Source organism: Amphiprion ocellaris, chromosome 15 (assembly GCF_022539595.1).
Source record: "Amphiprion ocellaris isolate individual 3 ecotype Okinawa chromosome 15, ASM2253959v1, whole genome shotgun sequence".
NCBI classification, from domain to species: domain Eukaryota; kingdom Metazoa; phylum Chordata; class Actinopteri; family Pomacentridae; genus Amphiprion; species Amphiprion ocellaris.
In genome coordinates this window covers 28054690-28070088 of record NC_072780.1, presented here as the reverse complement: position 1 = coordinate 28070088, position 15399 = coordinate 28054690, and the positions used below count along the sequence as shown (strand labels likewise).

At 38.8% G+C, this 15399-nt stretch overlaps 2 protein-coding genes across 7 annotated transcripts in view; both read right to left on the bottom strand.

Moving 5' to 3' along the window:
• The window catches only part of LOC111580525 (major histocompatibility complex class I-related gene protein-like), a 75847-nt gene that overhangs the window by 4680 nt on the left and 55768 nt on the right, over positions 1 to 15399 (bottom strand). The window contains exons 1-3 of one of the 2 annotated variants that reach the window (XM_023288291.3): positions 7386 to 7544; positions 3581 to 3847; positions 226 to 504 (exon numbers count right to left, since the gene is read on the bottom strand). In XM_023288291.3, coding sequence (XP_023144059.2) covers positions 226 to 504; positions 3581 to 3847; positions 7386 to 7440 — 601 coding nt within the window. In that variant the 5' untranslated portion in view covers positions 7441 to 7544. Of the gene's footprint in view, positions 1 to 225; positions 505 to 3580; positions 3848 to 7385; positions 7545 to 15399 lie in introns of those variants that run through there. The other variant, XM_055017686.1, reaches the window with a different exon arrangement.
• The window catches only part of LOC111562465 (major histocompatibility complex class I-related gene protein-like), a 73368-nt gene that overhangs the window by 15057 nt on the left and 42912 nt on the right, over positions 1 to 15399 (bottom strand). Inside the window, exons 2-9 of one of the 5 annotated variants that reach the window (XM_035956373.2) lie at positions 15071 to 15334; positions 12066 to 12344; positions 10640 to 10942; positions 10438 to 10545; positions 10321 to 10338; positions 10182 to 10224; positions 9550 to 9612; positions 8266 to 9450 (exon numbers count right to left, since the gene is read on the bottom strand). In XM_035956373.2, the coding sequence (XP_035812266.2) occupies positions 9582 to 9612; positions 10182 to 10224; positions 10321 to 10338; positions 10438 to 10545; positions 10640 to 10942; positions 12066 to 12344; positions 15071 to 15334 (1046 nt within the window). In that variant the 3' untranslated portion in view covers positions 8266 to 9450; positions 9550 to 9581. Of the gene's footprint in view, positions 1 to 8265; positions 9613 to 10181; positions 10225 to 10320; positions 10339 to 10437; positions 10546 to 10639; positions 10943 to 12065; positions 12345 to 15070; positions 15335 to 15399 lie in introns of those variants that run through there. The other 4 variants (XM_055017680.1, XM_055017682.1, XM_055017683.1 and 1 more) reach the window with 4 other exon arrangements.

Sequence of the window (15399 nt, the reverse complement as noted above, 5' to 3'; positions counted from 1 at the left end):
GCCCTGTTTTCTTTGTTTTATCATCACCTTTCCTTTTGTTAATTATATCACTAAGCAATAAATTGCTTTACCTCACTAATAACCCGTTTTTCTGTAACACTTAGCTGATCCTAGACAGCTGGATCATAACTTCATCGATACATTGTTTTATTTTCACTGGATGCTCCTGTGGATAGAAACAGATGGAGTACAGAACTGTGTGTATCTCATGTTGTGTAATTCTACCTGTTCTCTCCACAAAACTCCTCGCGTAGTGCACATACTTCTTCAGCCAGACAGGGTAAACGTGCATGTAGTAATATTTATCGCGATGTAGTCTAGCTTTGTCTGCGTCCCATCTCAGTTTGGTGATTAACGCCTCTGGTTTTGAAGCGATCCATGTCAGCGTCTGCGGGTCCAGCACTAAGAAGTCTTCACCATCATATCCACATTGATGAAAACCCCTGGATTCCCCAGTTTCATCATCCCATTCACAGCCGCTCATTTGCTGTAGGATGTGGACACCTGTGACACAGAGAGGGAGATTTTATTGGTTTACTGTTAAGGCTGACTGACATGGACACAAACATCACCTCAGTAATCTTTAGACTGATAGACAACCAACTGTCATACTCCATTTGGTGTATTTTCAACACATTAACAGCTGTAAATTATTAATGTTTTGTACATTTAAAAACTCTGTGGTATATCAGTTTTTCTGCATCTAAAACAATCTGTGCAATGTCAGTATTTTTCCATTTATGGACATCTAGAAAATATAAATTAAATGTGTCCAATATTAATACGGTTCAATCAGTGTTTTATCTCCTGAAAATTCTGTGCAATACCATTGATACGTGCAATATTGTAATTTCCACATCCAGAGTAATTTGGACAATCTGAGCTAGTACTTATGTATATTTTTTATTTACTTTTTATTTTTCTGCTGACATTGGTTACATGTTTGTATTATCCACTTTGCTGCTGTAACAATGCAAGTTTCCCACAGTGCGGTTAATAAAGGGTTATCGTCTTGCATTGTTATCACAATATACTTTACATTTAATACTATCAGGCAGGAAACACCTTTAGTGTGTCTTTTAGACCTGAAAGATACACACTGTGTTTTAGTAAATAACTCTGAATGTAAAACTGAATTGTGTGTCATTGAGAAAACTCTGCAGTGACTCTTTAAGGGGTTTTTTGCTGTTTAAAATTGATTGTTGGTTGTTTAGCAAACAGGTTATTCTGCAATATTAGCGAGGGCGCACATATTTAGATTTGTACACCTCGTAATATAAATATATACACAATAGAAAAATTTGACCTATAAAGTGACAAACAGTCTGGTTCCTTGAACAGAAAAGACCCACTAATGACCAAACAGGCATACGGTGACTCTTTACAACTGATGTTAACACAACTCACTTGATTCGGTGTCAAGAGTGTGGAACAGACTTTAGTTCTCTGTTAACTTGTTCAGATGGTAACACAACTCATTTAAATGGTGAAAGAGGTTTGTTGTGTTTCCTGTCTTTATGGGCAAAGATATCCTGGATATCTTGCAACAGATGTCACTCTGCTGTTTATCCACCTTGATGTACAAATGCAGTGATCTCTCTCTGTGTCCCCATTTTGTGAGGATTTCACCCATTTTTATGTTTTAACAATGCATGTGTTTGTGTTTTTCCCTGTTTTGACTCTGTGTGTCAGCTGTATAGCCTTGTTCTGTGGCCTAACAGGGTGATTGTGCAGATGAAGGATGACCAACATGTACAACAGATGCATTTATCATAAATTACATTTTCTGGAAAATTATTAACCCCACTGCTTTACCACAGACACACTGATTACTGACACAGTGGATGTTGACCTACTGCACCTGTTATTGGTCCAATGAAAGCAACTCACAGACAATCATCATCCTAAAATTGTGGATGGATCAAAGTGAGACAGAAGCATAGAATGATGGGAAACTAAGAATGAATTCCTACCAGTAAATATTGTCATTTTACCACTGACACCTATTGAAGCATGCAGGGATGTAATCAGGAGGGTGCAACCAACAACACAGAATATGGGATGGATGATTCTAGACAGGCAGAGCTGCACAATGAGTGGGTTGAACACATTGGGAAGGAGCCCATAAAATTATCAAATCAAAAATCAAAGGCAACAGAGAGAAGCCATTACTGGACTTCAGGCAGTTCCATCAAGATGCTGTAATGTCCATGAAACTCTCATATGAAGTGTCAGTAAATACTACGGTGGCCAAGAGGTGCAAGCCAAATTTACATAATGCAAAACACTTTTACAACTTCCAAGACAAATTTACAAGCGACAAAACACTTATACAACCTCCAAGACAAATTTACAAGCGACAAAACACTTTTACAAGTCCGAAAACACTTTTACAAATCCAAATTTAACCGGAAAGGGAATGTCCCAACTCCGGGGTATAACCGGAAGTGACAACGAGGAGCGGCTAATGCAACTTTTCGTTGTTGTTAATGGTGAACCAAGCGAGCGGGTAACTGTTGCATCGTGGCCCAAATAACTTTGCACAACATCTCAAGTTTAGTTCAGTTGTTTTTACTGAAGCTCGTGCACAATCACCAAGCACATATCTTTTAGGTACCGCTTCTTCTGTGGTTCTCTCACAACAGCAACATTCAGTAGGTAACATTACGCTCGTGCGCCCTCTACTGGAGAAACCGTATAACAACAATATAACATTGAAATAATCACTGTCCACAGTATACGTGTACATTTAACTTGGAACAAGCCTTGGTATAACATTTAAAACAATAATATTAAATCTCAGTATACCACAGTGATGTTTTGCCCGTTTTGTGGGTAACATATGAACCGATTGACGCGGTTTTGGTTTTCGTGTGGTCGGTCTTTAGAGTGTTGAAATGTCGCAGATCAGACCGAATGAGTGCATTAACCGCTCCTGTTGTCACTTCCGGTTATACCCCGGAGTTGGGACATTCCCTTTCCGGTTAAATTTAGATTTGTAAAAGTGTTTTCGGACTTGTAAAAGTGTTTTGTCGCTTGTAAATTTGTTTTGGAGGTTGTATAAGTGTTTTGTCGCTTGTAAATTTGTCTTGGAGGTTGTAAAAGTGTTTTGCATTATGTAAATTTGGAATTTGGATTTGTAAAAGTGTTTTTGGACTTGTAAAAGTGTTTTATCGCTTGTAAATTTGTCTTGGAGGTTGTAAAAGTGTTTTGCATTATGTAAATTTGGTTTGCACCTCTCGGCCACCGTAAAATACAGATATTGTGTGAAACCGGCTGTCTAGGATTTAATGATTGCAGGAGAACTCTATGGAGAATATTCAAATTATGTGTCTACAAGGAAAATTGGAGTCGAAAATTTCATTTAGCAATAAATAATTTCATAAAGACACCAGCTGTTCTGCCTGCAGATGTTTTCAGTTGGGCAGTTTTTAGCTTCACAAAAGTAGTAGAAGTGGCTGCAAGTCATTAAACCTTGTCCTAAAAAACCCTGAAGAAGGACTGATATTTAGTGCAGCATCTTCCAACAGAGGGACAATGCATTTCAGCAGTGAAAACATATTTTAAAAAAATATCTTACCTTCGGTTTGGTTTAAGCGTTTCATCAAGCTGTCAATGGTGGCTTTGAGGAAGTGCTGGCTTTCGATGCATTTGTTAACGTAGAACTCCAGGTGTTGTGGGTCATCCTTCATCAACTTTCTCATCCAATCCACTTTGGGTTCAGCCGTCTTGATGTTGCTGTCAAAATAACCCACCTGAACTTCATCAACCAGTGCAGAACCCAAATACTCTGGGATGTCTGGGACTCCAGAAGATGCAGTGAGGGAAAACACCAAGGAGTGTTTCACTGGAGGGAAAAGAAAGTTTTCAGTTTTAGAATTTACTTAACTGACTCACTCTGAGTTTTTATCAGAAGCATATTATCCTAACAGAGGCCTTCACTCTCAGCCTGCTGGAAAAAGAAAGTTATCAGTTTTTGAATTTACTTAACTGACTCACTCTGAGTTTTTATCAGAACCATGTTATCCTAACAGAGGCCTTCACTCTCAGACTGCTGGTTTACTTGTGGTTCCCAGAGTTTCCAGAAGCTGAATGGGTGGAGAGCCTTCAGTTATCAGTTCCTCTTTTGTGAAATCAACTCCCATTTTGGGTTCAGGAGGCAGACACTCTCTCTACTTTTAAGATGAGGCTTGAAACTTTCCTGTTTGATCAAGCTTTTAGTTAGGGCTGCTCAGGATCACTTGAACTGTGCCTTAGTTATGCTGCTATAGCTTGACAGTTTTGTCACAAAGACATTTTTGTTATTATGGTCCTGAATCTTTATAAAAAAAATATGAGACTGCACAAAAAATTATAATGCATCAAAATCAATGCTGGGGCTAATAACTGACACATGCCAGACTGTGATTGGGTGACCAAGTGTCCCGCTTTGTGCGGAACTGCACAGCATTTTCATCCCTTTTTCCACGTCCCACCCATTGAGACGCTGTCCCGCAATTTGATTGGCAGCTATAATTTTCAAAAGTTAAAACTCTAAAGGACAGATGCTGGGAGTTTTGTTTTTTATCTGGCTTTTTTCTATGTTAGTCAAACAGCGCAGATGTACGATCACGACCAGATTAACCTGTCAGTGTCTTGCTGCCGCACCTTGTTGTCAGTTGCCGTAAATTGTGCCAGTCGCGACCGGTGGCGACACACCGCAAAGCAGACACAAACACTAAACTATGGATTTTGGTGGAGATAATGGAAAGTACAGCAAAGAAGAGGAGATGCAGCTTCAACAAAGACTGGGAAACTACATATCACTGGGTGAAGCCAGTGCAAGGCGATTCTCAGAGAGTTTTCTGTGAAGTTTGCCACAGTTCGTTTTCCGTTTCACACGGTGGGGAATACGACGTGAAGCGACACAGACTGTGTTTTTTGTTCCCTCCTGACTGGTTTTGATTTGTATTAATCTTTATCGAGTATTTTATTTTGTGCCTTTTTAATGAAATGCACTTGGTTAGAAGGATGAATTTAAGTTCAACCTCGGTCTATGGTTCTACCAGAGTCTCAGAGGTTTAATATGGTGTTTGGAAAGCACAGTTATGCCATGTGTTCTCATCTTTTGCTGGTGAAAATATTGGTTAAATGTTATATGAATAAAAAAGCACTTTATTCTCCATCAAAGTTTGTTATTTTTTAAAGTTAGATAGACATTATATAAAAATATAAGACCCTCCTCTCAGCTTTGGTAAGGTGTCCCACATTGTCCCACACAAATATGCTCTTTGTCCCACAATTGGTTTATTGAGATCTGGTCACCCTAGACTGTGATAATAAAGAAAAATATGCACTTAGCATTGATTATATGAAGAAAATACTTTTTTAATTGTCTTGTTTTCGTTCTCATCAAAAACAGCCTGATGTAAAGAGAAACTGACATTTCAAGGTTACTAATCTTAATAAACAAATCTTTGTAAGTCGTGATGAGAACTGATGTTTTAAATGAGTAAGTGAAAGTAGAACTTTTTTTCATATTTTTATGACAGAATGACAGTAACGTATTTTAGTCTAGGCATTAGTTTATCTGCTACTGACAGTAGTGAGAACTTGCAGACGATCACAACAAAAAGAGGCTTATCACACAGAATAACGTTTGTAAAATAACGGATCACAGTGCAGGTGTTCCAGTTTAACTGGTGATCAGGTTAACTGGCGATAGTTTCCGTCTCCAGATGTTTCGTCCGCAGATTCGTCACGATCAGACCTGGATTTACGTGAAATAAAGATACCAGATGAAGAAGACCTCACCGAAAAACGTCGGCATCACTACTTAATAAAGTCTGTATCCATGTAAATATCATCTACAGACAGTAAAAAGAAATGTGTGGGCCAAAATAAAAAACACGTATTTTTCAAGTAAGTGAGAGGATTCGAAACCACGTAATCCAGCGATAAAATTACGAGACCACTGTTTTACTCATTGTGCTACCGATCAGCTCTACAAGCATTCTGCTTCATCCATATAGATCACTGTCATTCTGTCAGGTGTTTAACACCTGGTGATTGTTCAGGAAACACGTCCATGTCAACTGGGGATAATCACAACGTAACACAGTCTTCCTGGTTAAGAACGAGTCAGAAAACTATTTATTGTCTCACCAAGAAAACCCACAACATAGAAGCACGTCCACTGCTGTGTTGTGTGTTAGTTTGTGTGTTCAGTGGAACAGATCCAGAGCAGAACTTCAGATTTAACTCGGGTTTGTTCTCAGAAACACTCAGACCCTCAGCAGCCTCCCATCAGAACAACACGCAGCAGAACATCAGCTTTATTTACTAAAATACATCGGAACAAACTGAGACCACGTTGTTTAAACTAGTCACTCAGAAAACAATAAAAACTCGTTCAGTCATCCACGTCTTAACCCCTCATTTCAAAGCACGTTAACCGCTGACAATATATTTTTTTTAAAGGAAGGGATCCGACCTGGTCAAAACAAACAATATATGTGTGTGATTTGTGTCTTCCCAAACACCCTGGCTGGTTTAGAAATGGCAGAAGATACTTTTAAAGATGTCGCAGAGGAAGACTAGAGTGAATTGTGGTGTTTGACAGTATTTGATTTAATGATATGTTCCTAATCCACCTTTGAGTACATGTAGGCTAAATATACAAATATGGCAGCACAATATCTTCAGTGTCCAACAGGAATATCTGTAGCTGTAACGTTCAAATGTAACTGTAGTCTACTTCAATACCTCCTGCTTATGGCTCACTGTGTAGAGCGAATAAACCTTTGTTTGTTTTGACCAGTTGTGACTATCCCCAGTTAACATGGGCGTGATTCCTGAACAATCACCAGGTGTTAAACACCTGACAGAATGACAGTGATCTATATGGATTACGTGGTTTCAAATCCTCTCACCATACTTGAAAAATATGTTTTTTATTTGGGCCCGCACGTTTCTTTTTACTGTCTGTAGATGATATTTACATGGATACAGACTTTATTAAGTAGTGATGCCGACGTTTTTCGGTGAGGTCTTCTTTATCTGGCATCTTTATTTCACGTAAATCCAGGTCTGATCGTGACGACTCTGCGGACGAACCATCTGGAGACGGAAACTATCGCCAGTTAACCTGATCACCAGTTAAACGGAACACAGGAAATCATTTCACAATCCAACAAGCTCTGAAAATCTGCTGAACTGCTAAACAGCATTGTGACTCCACTCAGTAACTCAGAAATTTTGTCAGCATCACAACAGAATTAGTGGTTTCTGGAGCTTAATACAGTTTTAGGAGTTTTTTTAGTTGTATAAGTGAAAGTGAAACTATGACAAACGGTTTCCTGTTAGTGCCATTAGAGACAGTTTTAAAAACAGAAATCAGATCTTACCTGGAAATGCTACGCGGCAAAATAGAGTAAAAACAACGATAACGAACTTAATCATCTTGTTTTAGTTTTAATCTACATCTGACTGCTGAGCTTCCGTGTGTGCTGTTATTCACTGATAGTGCGCTGTGCACTTTAGTGGGGAGTTCCCTCTGAATCTGCAGTGATCTGGGCTTAAAATTGAAAGTTAAAGCCTATTTTTGTGATGGTAAGATTATCCAAACTGCTTGTTATTGTAATTTGGGACAAGATATTCCTTCTTCGTTTGTAATATTTTCCCCAGAATTAAACACTGGATGATGCACACCCCCCCTGATCAAGCAACATGGTTTATTCCATCACATGTCAGTGACACCAAATAGCATTACGCAACATTTTCCATGTCCTAACATTCAATAAAAAAAAAAAGAAAAAAAAAAACATTTTCCATGTTCCAGTATTACATCATTTGTGTGTATTTAATGGTGTTTAAATGTTTACCTAAAGTTAATGTAATGTGTTAAACCTTTTTTCCTCCATCTGTACACATTTTAACTGTTAACTTTAAAAACAACCAAACATGAAGAAACTGACATATTTCACTAACTGAAAAGATCTGTGCATTACCAGGTTTTGTACATATAGAAGAATCTATGCTGTATTAACATTTCTAGTATTAGTATTTTTACTTATGGAGAACTCTGTGCTATACCATTGATATGTGCAATGTTGTTATTTTCCACAATGGGGAATTTTTTGAATATCCACACATGAAAGAATTCGATTTGTGTATGGTCTTGGTTCATTTTCATTTTCTAGTGATGTTTTGTAGACATTCCACTTTCCCTTTACTGCTGTAATATTGCAGATTTCCCCACTGTGCAATTACTGAAATCTTGAAAACTTGAAAATAAAAATCTTTATTAGGTGAGCCAAAGGTAATGAACAGGTGATCTGTCTTCATAGAAACAAATCCAACCAAGGAAGCAGACAAAAGGCAAAAAAATGTATAAATTAAAAAAAAGAAAAAAAAGAAACAGGAACAAACAACATCCAAACACTTAATATGCAGGTAAACATTTTGAAAAACAATAGACAAAAGTCATACAAAAGGAGTTAACCAAACCAGAGAACACAAGGAAACTATTATTTTAAACATAGATGAGCCTCTACCTCATCCATCCATCCATCCATCCATCCATCCATCCATCCATCCATCCATCCATCCATCCATCCATCCATCCATGGATGGAGGCTGGAGTCTATCCCAGCTACTTGGGGTGAAAGCAGGGAACACCTGGACAGGTCACCAGTCTATTGCAGGGCTACACAGGCACAAACAATCACATTTGCATTCACACCTATGGGCAATTTAGAATTATGAATTAACCTCAGCATGGTTTTGGGCTGTGGGAGGAAGCTGGAGAACCTGGAGGAAACCCATGCAGAGAGAACATGCAAACTGCACACAGGAAGATCCCAGGCCGGGATGTGAACCAAGGATCATTTATCTGTGAGGCGATAGTGCTGAGAAGTTTCAAAAAGAGTTTGGACACTTCTGTGTTATGATCTTCATCAAATAAATTTTATAAATAAACAAAATTTTTTAACCAAAAATTGATTTTAGAGTTGTATATTTTCTTGTACCTGTGAATATAGTGTTTCTCTATGTTGTGTGACCATAAAGTGACAGCTATATGTTGTTTCTGTTCCACAGTTACATTGTGAGTAAAACTATGAGTTATTAACATTTAGAATGAGTTGTTGAGATCAGATGTTGGAGCAAGAAAAGTTGTTTGTGAATTAACTGTTTTAACTCACTAATAATCAGCAGCTTATCAATAATATAGATTTATTAGTTGCAGAAATGGAGAAAGTTGCAGCTCTGTTCTTATTTCTGTCCTCATGTTTCAGTCTCTGGTAATTGTGACTCTGTAGAGGCTCCATCATATGATGCAGGTTCCTTGTTCTTCTTGCTGGTTCTTGCTCAAGACACTTGTTTATTGAAGATTGTTCTTTATTTCTTGTTCTGCTGGAGAACTTAGAACCAATCAGACACCTCTGATAGTTTTCCATGATGGATAAGAAACTAAAAATTAAAAGCGTCCACATGTTTTGTTTCCAACTTAGGTTAGTTGCAGAGGCTTAATAATTGCAAACAAAATCAAGTACGCTATTAGATAAATACCGGTTTTGACAGAATCCCAACTTCACTGAAGTTTACTCTCCTCCTCCAGTCTTCCCTGAGAGTCTGTCAGGACAGATGAAGAAATGAACAAGATAAATAACTGGTCAGATGCTTAGAAGAATTCATTATACATTACTTATTATTGGATACTAACAATTAAAAGGAGTAATAGGCTGGTGTTTACAGAAGAGCAAATATTATCTCAGTATACTGTTGAGTGTTTTTAGGTTCATATACACTACCATTTAAAACTTTGGGGTCACCCAGACAATCTTATATTTTCCATGAAAACTCCCACTTTTATTCATAATTGCACAAAGGTTTTCTAATCATCAATGAGCCTTTCAACGCCATTAGCTAACACAATGTAGCATTAGAACACAGGAGTGATGGTTGCTGGAAATGTTCCTCTGTACCCCTATGGAGATATTCCATTAAACATCAGCCATTTCCAGCTAGAACAGTTATTTACCACATTAACAATGTCTAGACTGCATTTCTGATTAATTTAATGTTATCTTCATTGAAAATAAACTGCTTTTCTTTCAAAAACAAGGACATTTCCAAGTGACCCTAAATTTTTAAAGGGAGCGTATATCTGCAATGCATAGATGAAACAAGGATGTACTCACTGTGATTGGCTGGAATCTGAGTTACTGTCTACAGATTCTGAGGCTAAAAAAAAAACAAAGTTTGAGTTTAAAACCCAACAGACAAGACTGTAAAGATCAGACTGATTACAGATCTACAGAAAATATCAGAAAATCTTACTGTTAGCAGGTCTGAACCCTGAATGAAGATGAGAGATGACTGTAGTTAAAATGATGGATGGACAGATTTCTGCTTTGAATATGAAGGCAGGACAGCTGCTCTTGTGTTATTGTGTACCGTTAGTCTTCTTCCTCCAGATGAAGAGTCCAGTGATGCAGAGCAACAGCAGCAGCAGACCTACAACTACTCCAATGACAGCACCAGCAGGAAACCCTGATGGAGAAACTGGAACCAAAACACATCCCTCAGATTTCATCTCTACTGCAGAACACAGATAAATATGTTTCATTTCCAGACTCCACTGTTCTGACTGACTTACCCCAGTTAGTCCTGATCACTGATTTGTCCAGTTTGGTGATGATGACGTCTTTGACACCAGACAGCTGAAACACACAGTCGTACTTCTTCCAGTCTTCAGCAGCGATTGATGAGATGTTCAGGTCAACACTCATCTGGAAGGTTCCATCATGGTTGGGGAGGATCTCTCCTTTGTCCACGTCCTCATGAAGCTCCTCTCCATCTTTCCTCCAGAAAAAGTCGGCTCTGTCGGGGTAGAAACCTGTAGCGTGGCAGGTGACCTGAGAGGAGGGAGTCTTCTGGAGGAGAGACACTGAAGGAAGATCTGGAGAGAGAAACTGATGAGTCTTAACTGAACGTGACAGATCTGAGGGTTCTACTAGGAAGTGAGATTAATGGGTTAGCTGGTACACTACCAGTCAAAAGTTTGGACAAACCTTCTCATTTAATGTTTTTTCTTTATTTTCATGACTATTTATATTGTAGATTCTCACTGAAGGCATCAAAACTAGTTAAGTAATAGCTGCGATGAACCTGTAGTTTTGGGACTAATTGGTAAATAAATCTGGACATCATCCAAATATGTAACTTGTCTTAGCAGCTGCTTAACTAGGTGAAGTGTTTCCTGTGTCTTTTGTTTTCTGTAGCTACTGAGAAATGACTATTGTTGCTAATGTGTGCTTTGAGGCACTCGTTTACTTACTTTTGTTAGTCACATGGGTGTTGCTATCATGTCTTTAAGTTTGGTTGCAGAGTTTAGTTTAGTTGTTGTCTTATAGTATTTTGTTTTAGCTAGTTCTTATTACTCTGTTTTAATTGGTTCTTTGAGTTAGCAGCACCTGTCAGCCCTGTTTACTTTACCACCTTTTCTTCTGTTAATTATATCACTAAGCAATAAATTGCTTTACCTCACTAATACAGTAACCTGCTTTTTGATTACACGTATTGACCCTAGACAGCTGGATCATAACTTCATCTATGCATTGTTTTATTTTCACTGGATGCTCCTGGGGCTGCACAGTGGTGTAGTGGTTAGCACTTTCGCCTTGCAGCGAGAAGGTCCCTGGTTCGCGTCCCGGCTTTCCCGGGATCTTTCTACATGGAGTTTGCATGTTCTCCCTGTGCATGTGTGGGTTCTCTCCGGGTACTCCGGCTTCCTCCCACAGTCCAAAAATATGCTGAGGTTAATTGATCATTCTAAATTGCCCGTAGGTGTGAATGTGTGAGTGATTGTTTGTCTCTGTATGTAGCCCTGCGACAGACTGGTGATCTGTCCAGGGTGTCCCCTGCCTTCGCCCGAGTCAGCTGGGATAGACTCCAGCCCCCCCCATGACCCTAGTGAGGATTAAGCGGTGTATAGATAATGGATGGATGGATGGATGGATGCTCCTGTGGATAGAAACAGATGGAGTACAGAACTGTGTGTATCTCAGGTTGTGTAATTCTACCTGTTCTCTGCAGAAAACTCCTGGCGTACTGCACATACTTCTTCAGCCAGTCAGGGTACAGGTGGATGAAGTAGTATTGATTCCTATGTAGTCTAGCTTTGTCTGTGTCCCATCTCAGTTTGGTGATGAACGCCTGTGGTTTTGGAGTGATCCATGTCAGCATCTGCAGGTCCAGCGCTATGAAGTCTTCACCATCGTATCCATATTGATTAAAACCCCTGATTTCTCCAGTTTCATCATCCCATTCACAGCCACTCATTCTCTGTAGGATGTGGACACCTGGGACACAGAGAGAGAGATTTTATTGGTTTACTGTTGAGGCTGACTGACATGGACACAAACATCATCTTAATAATCTTCTGACTGATAGACAACCAACTACAACCAGTACTGCTCTCAGGTAATTGCACACTTAAAAACTGTCATACTTCATTTGGTGCATTATCAACACAATAACAGCTGTGAATTATTAAGATTTTGTACATTGAAAAACTCTGTGCTGTATCACTTTCTGCATATAAAAGAATCTGTGCATTATCAGTATCTTTCCATTCATGGACAAATCTGTAAAATCTAAATAAAGTCTGTGCAATATTACAGTATTACAATGATAAAATGTGCAATACTTTTCTATCAATGTTTTTTCTCTCCAAAGATTCCGTACAATGCCATTGATATGTGCAATATAGTTACGTACATATCTAGAGTAATATAGACAATCTGAACTAGTACTTATGTACATTTTTTTAAATCAGTTTTTTATTTTTCTGTTCAAATTGGTTACATGTTTGCATTATCCACTTTGCTGCTGTAACAATGCAAATTTCCCCTCAGTGGGGTTAATAAAATGTTATCGTTCTGCATTGTTATCACAATATACTTTACATTTAATACTATCAGGCAGGAAACACCTTCAGTGTGTCTGTTAGACCTCAGAGATACATAGTTGTTGTGAGTAATACTGAATGTAAAACTGGATTGTGTGTTATTGAGAAAACTCTGCAGTGAATCTTTAATTCAAGGGGTATTTGCAGTTTAAGATTGATTGTTGGTTGCTTTGCAAACAGGTTATTCTGCAATATTAGCAAGCATATTTACATGTATACGCCTCGTAATAGTAACACATAAAAATATACAGTAGACTGCATCATTGTATTTGCACATCCATCTTGATGTACAACTACAATGATCTCTCTTTGCCACAATGTTCCCATTTTGTGAGGATTTCATTCATTTTTATGTTTTAAAAATGCATATGTTTGTGTTTTTCCTGTTTTGACTCTGTGTGTGTCAGCTGTATAGTCTTGTTCTGTGGCCTAACAGGATGATTGTGTAGATGAACAATGACCAGCATGTACAATAGATGCATTTATCATATATTAAACGTTCTGGACAATTATTAGCCCCACTGCTTTACCACAGACACACTGATTACTGACACAGAGGATGTTCACCTTCTGCAGCTGCTGCAACTCGCAGATAAACATCATCTAAAAATTGTGGATGGATCAAAGTGAGACAGAAGCATAAAATGATGAGAAACTAAGAATGAATCCATCCATCCATTTTCTATACACCGCTTAATCCTCACTAGGGTCATGGGGGGGGCTGGAGCCTATCCCAGCTGACTCAGGTGAAGGCAGGGGACACCCTGGACAGGTCACCAGTCTGTCACAGGGCCACATACAAAGACAAACAATCACTCACACATTCACACCTACGGGCAATTTAGAATGATCAATTAACCTCAGCATATTTTTGGACTGTGGGAGGAAGCCGGAGTACCCGGAGAGAACCCACGCATGCACAGGGAGAACATGCAAACTCCATGCAGAAAGATCCCGGGAAAGCCGGGACGCGAACCAGGGACCTTCTTGCTGCAAGGCGAAAGTGCTAACCACTACGCCACTGTGCAGCCCCAAGAATGAATCCCTAACAGTAAATATTGTCACTTTACCACTGACACCTATTGAAGCATGCAGGGATGTAATGAGGAGGCTGCAACCAACCATACAGAATATGGGATGGATGGTTCTAGACAGGCAGAGCTGCACAATGACTGGGTTGATCACATTGGGAAGGAGTCTATAAAATTAGGGCACCAACATACTTTTAGTAGTGAACAGACAAAGCAAAGCAGAGCTGCTTGAATTTAAATTCAACTGTATCACAGCTGTCATGAAGGAGAAAAGCCTGGACTGAAAGCAGACCTCCTCAAATTCAGGACCACAAGGTTTTCTTAGATGATAGCAGATGAAAATGGGCACAGACTTGTAGCCAAACTAAGACACTTCAGGAATTCTCAAGAGAATGGAAATAAATCTAATGTAATCCATAATTTAGCACAATCTAAGTTGTCTCCTAGGTGACTTTGGCAGGATTAGAAAATGTGCAGACAACACTTACAGGTAATGTTACCTTCAGAGACAACAGACAAATGACAAATATAACAAGATCTAAGAGTACAACTGATGTGGAACAGAAAGGGGCATCAGACTGAAGTACAATGAGGAACTTTAAACTGAGAACACATCTGATGTGCAGCTCTCAATCTTACAAGAATTTGTCTAAATCAAAGACAACAGAGAGAAGCCATTACTGGACTTCAGGCAGTTCCATCAAGATGCTGTAATGTCCATGAAACTCTCATATGAAGTGTCAGTAAATACAAATATTGTGAGAAACTGGCTGTCCAGGATTTAATGCTTGAAGGAGAACTTTATGAGGAATATTCAAATTATGTCTACAATTAAAGTTTTAGTAGAAAATCTAATTTAGCAGTAAATAATTTCATAAAGACAACCAGCTGTTCTGCCTGCAAATGTTTGAGTTGGGCAGATTTTAGCTTCACAAATGTAGTAGAAGTGGCTGCAAGTCATTTAGCCTTGTTCTAAAAAACACTGAAGGAAGAAAAAAAAACACTGAAGAAGGACTGATATTTAGTGCAGCATCTTCCAACAGAGGGACAATGCATTTCAGCAGTGAAAACATTTTAAAAATCTTACCTCCGCTTTGGTTGAAGCGTTTCATTAAACCGTCAATGGTGGCTTTGAAGAAGTGCTGGTTGTTATAGCACTCATTAATGTAAAACTCCAGGTGTTCTGGGTTGTCTTTCATGAACTTTCTCCAGTCCTGTTTGGTTTCAGCCATTTTGATGTTGCTGTCATAGTAACCCACCTGAAAATCATCAACCAGTGCAGAACCCATAAACTGTGGGAAGTCTGGGACTCCAGAAGTTGCCGTGAGGAAATACAGCAAGGAGTGTTTCACTGTAGGGAAAAGAAGACTTTCTGGTGAGACAGAACTTTTTGAAGTACCGTCATTGTAGACTTTC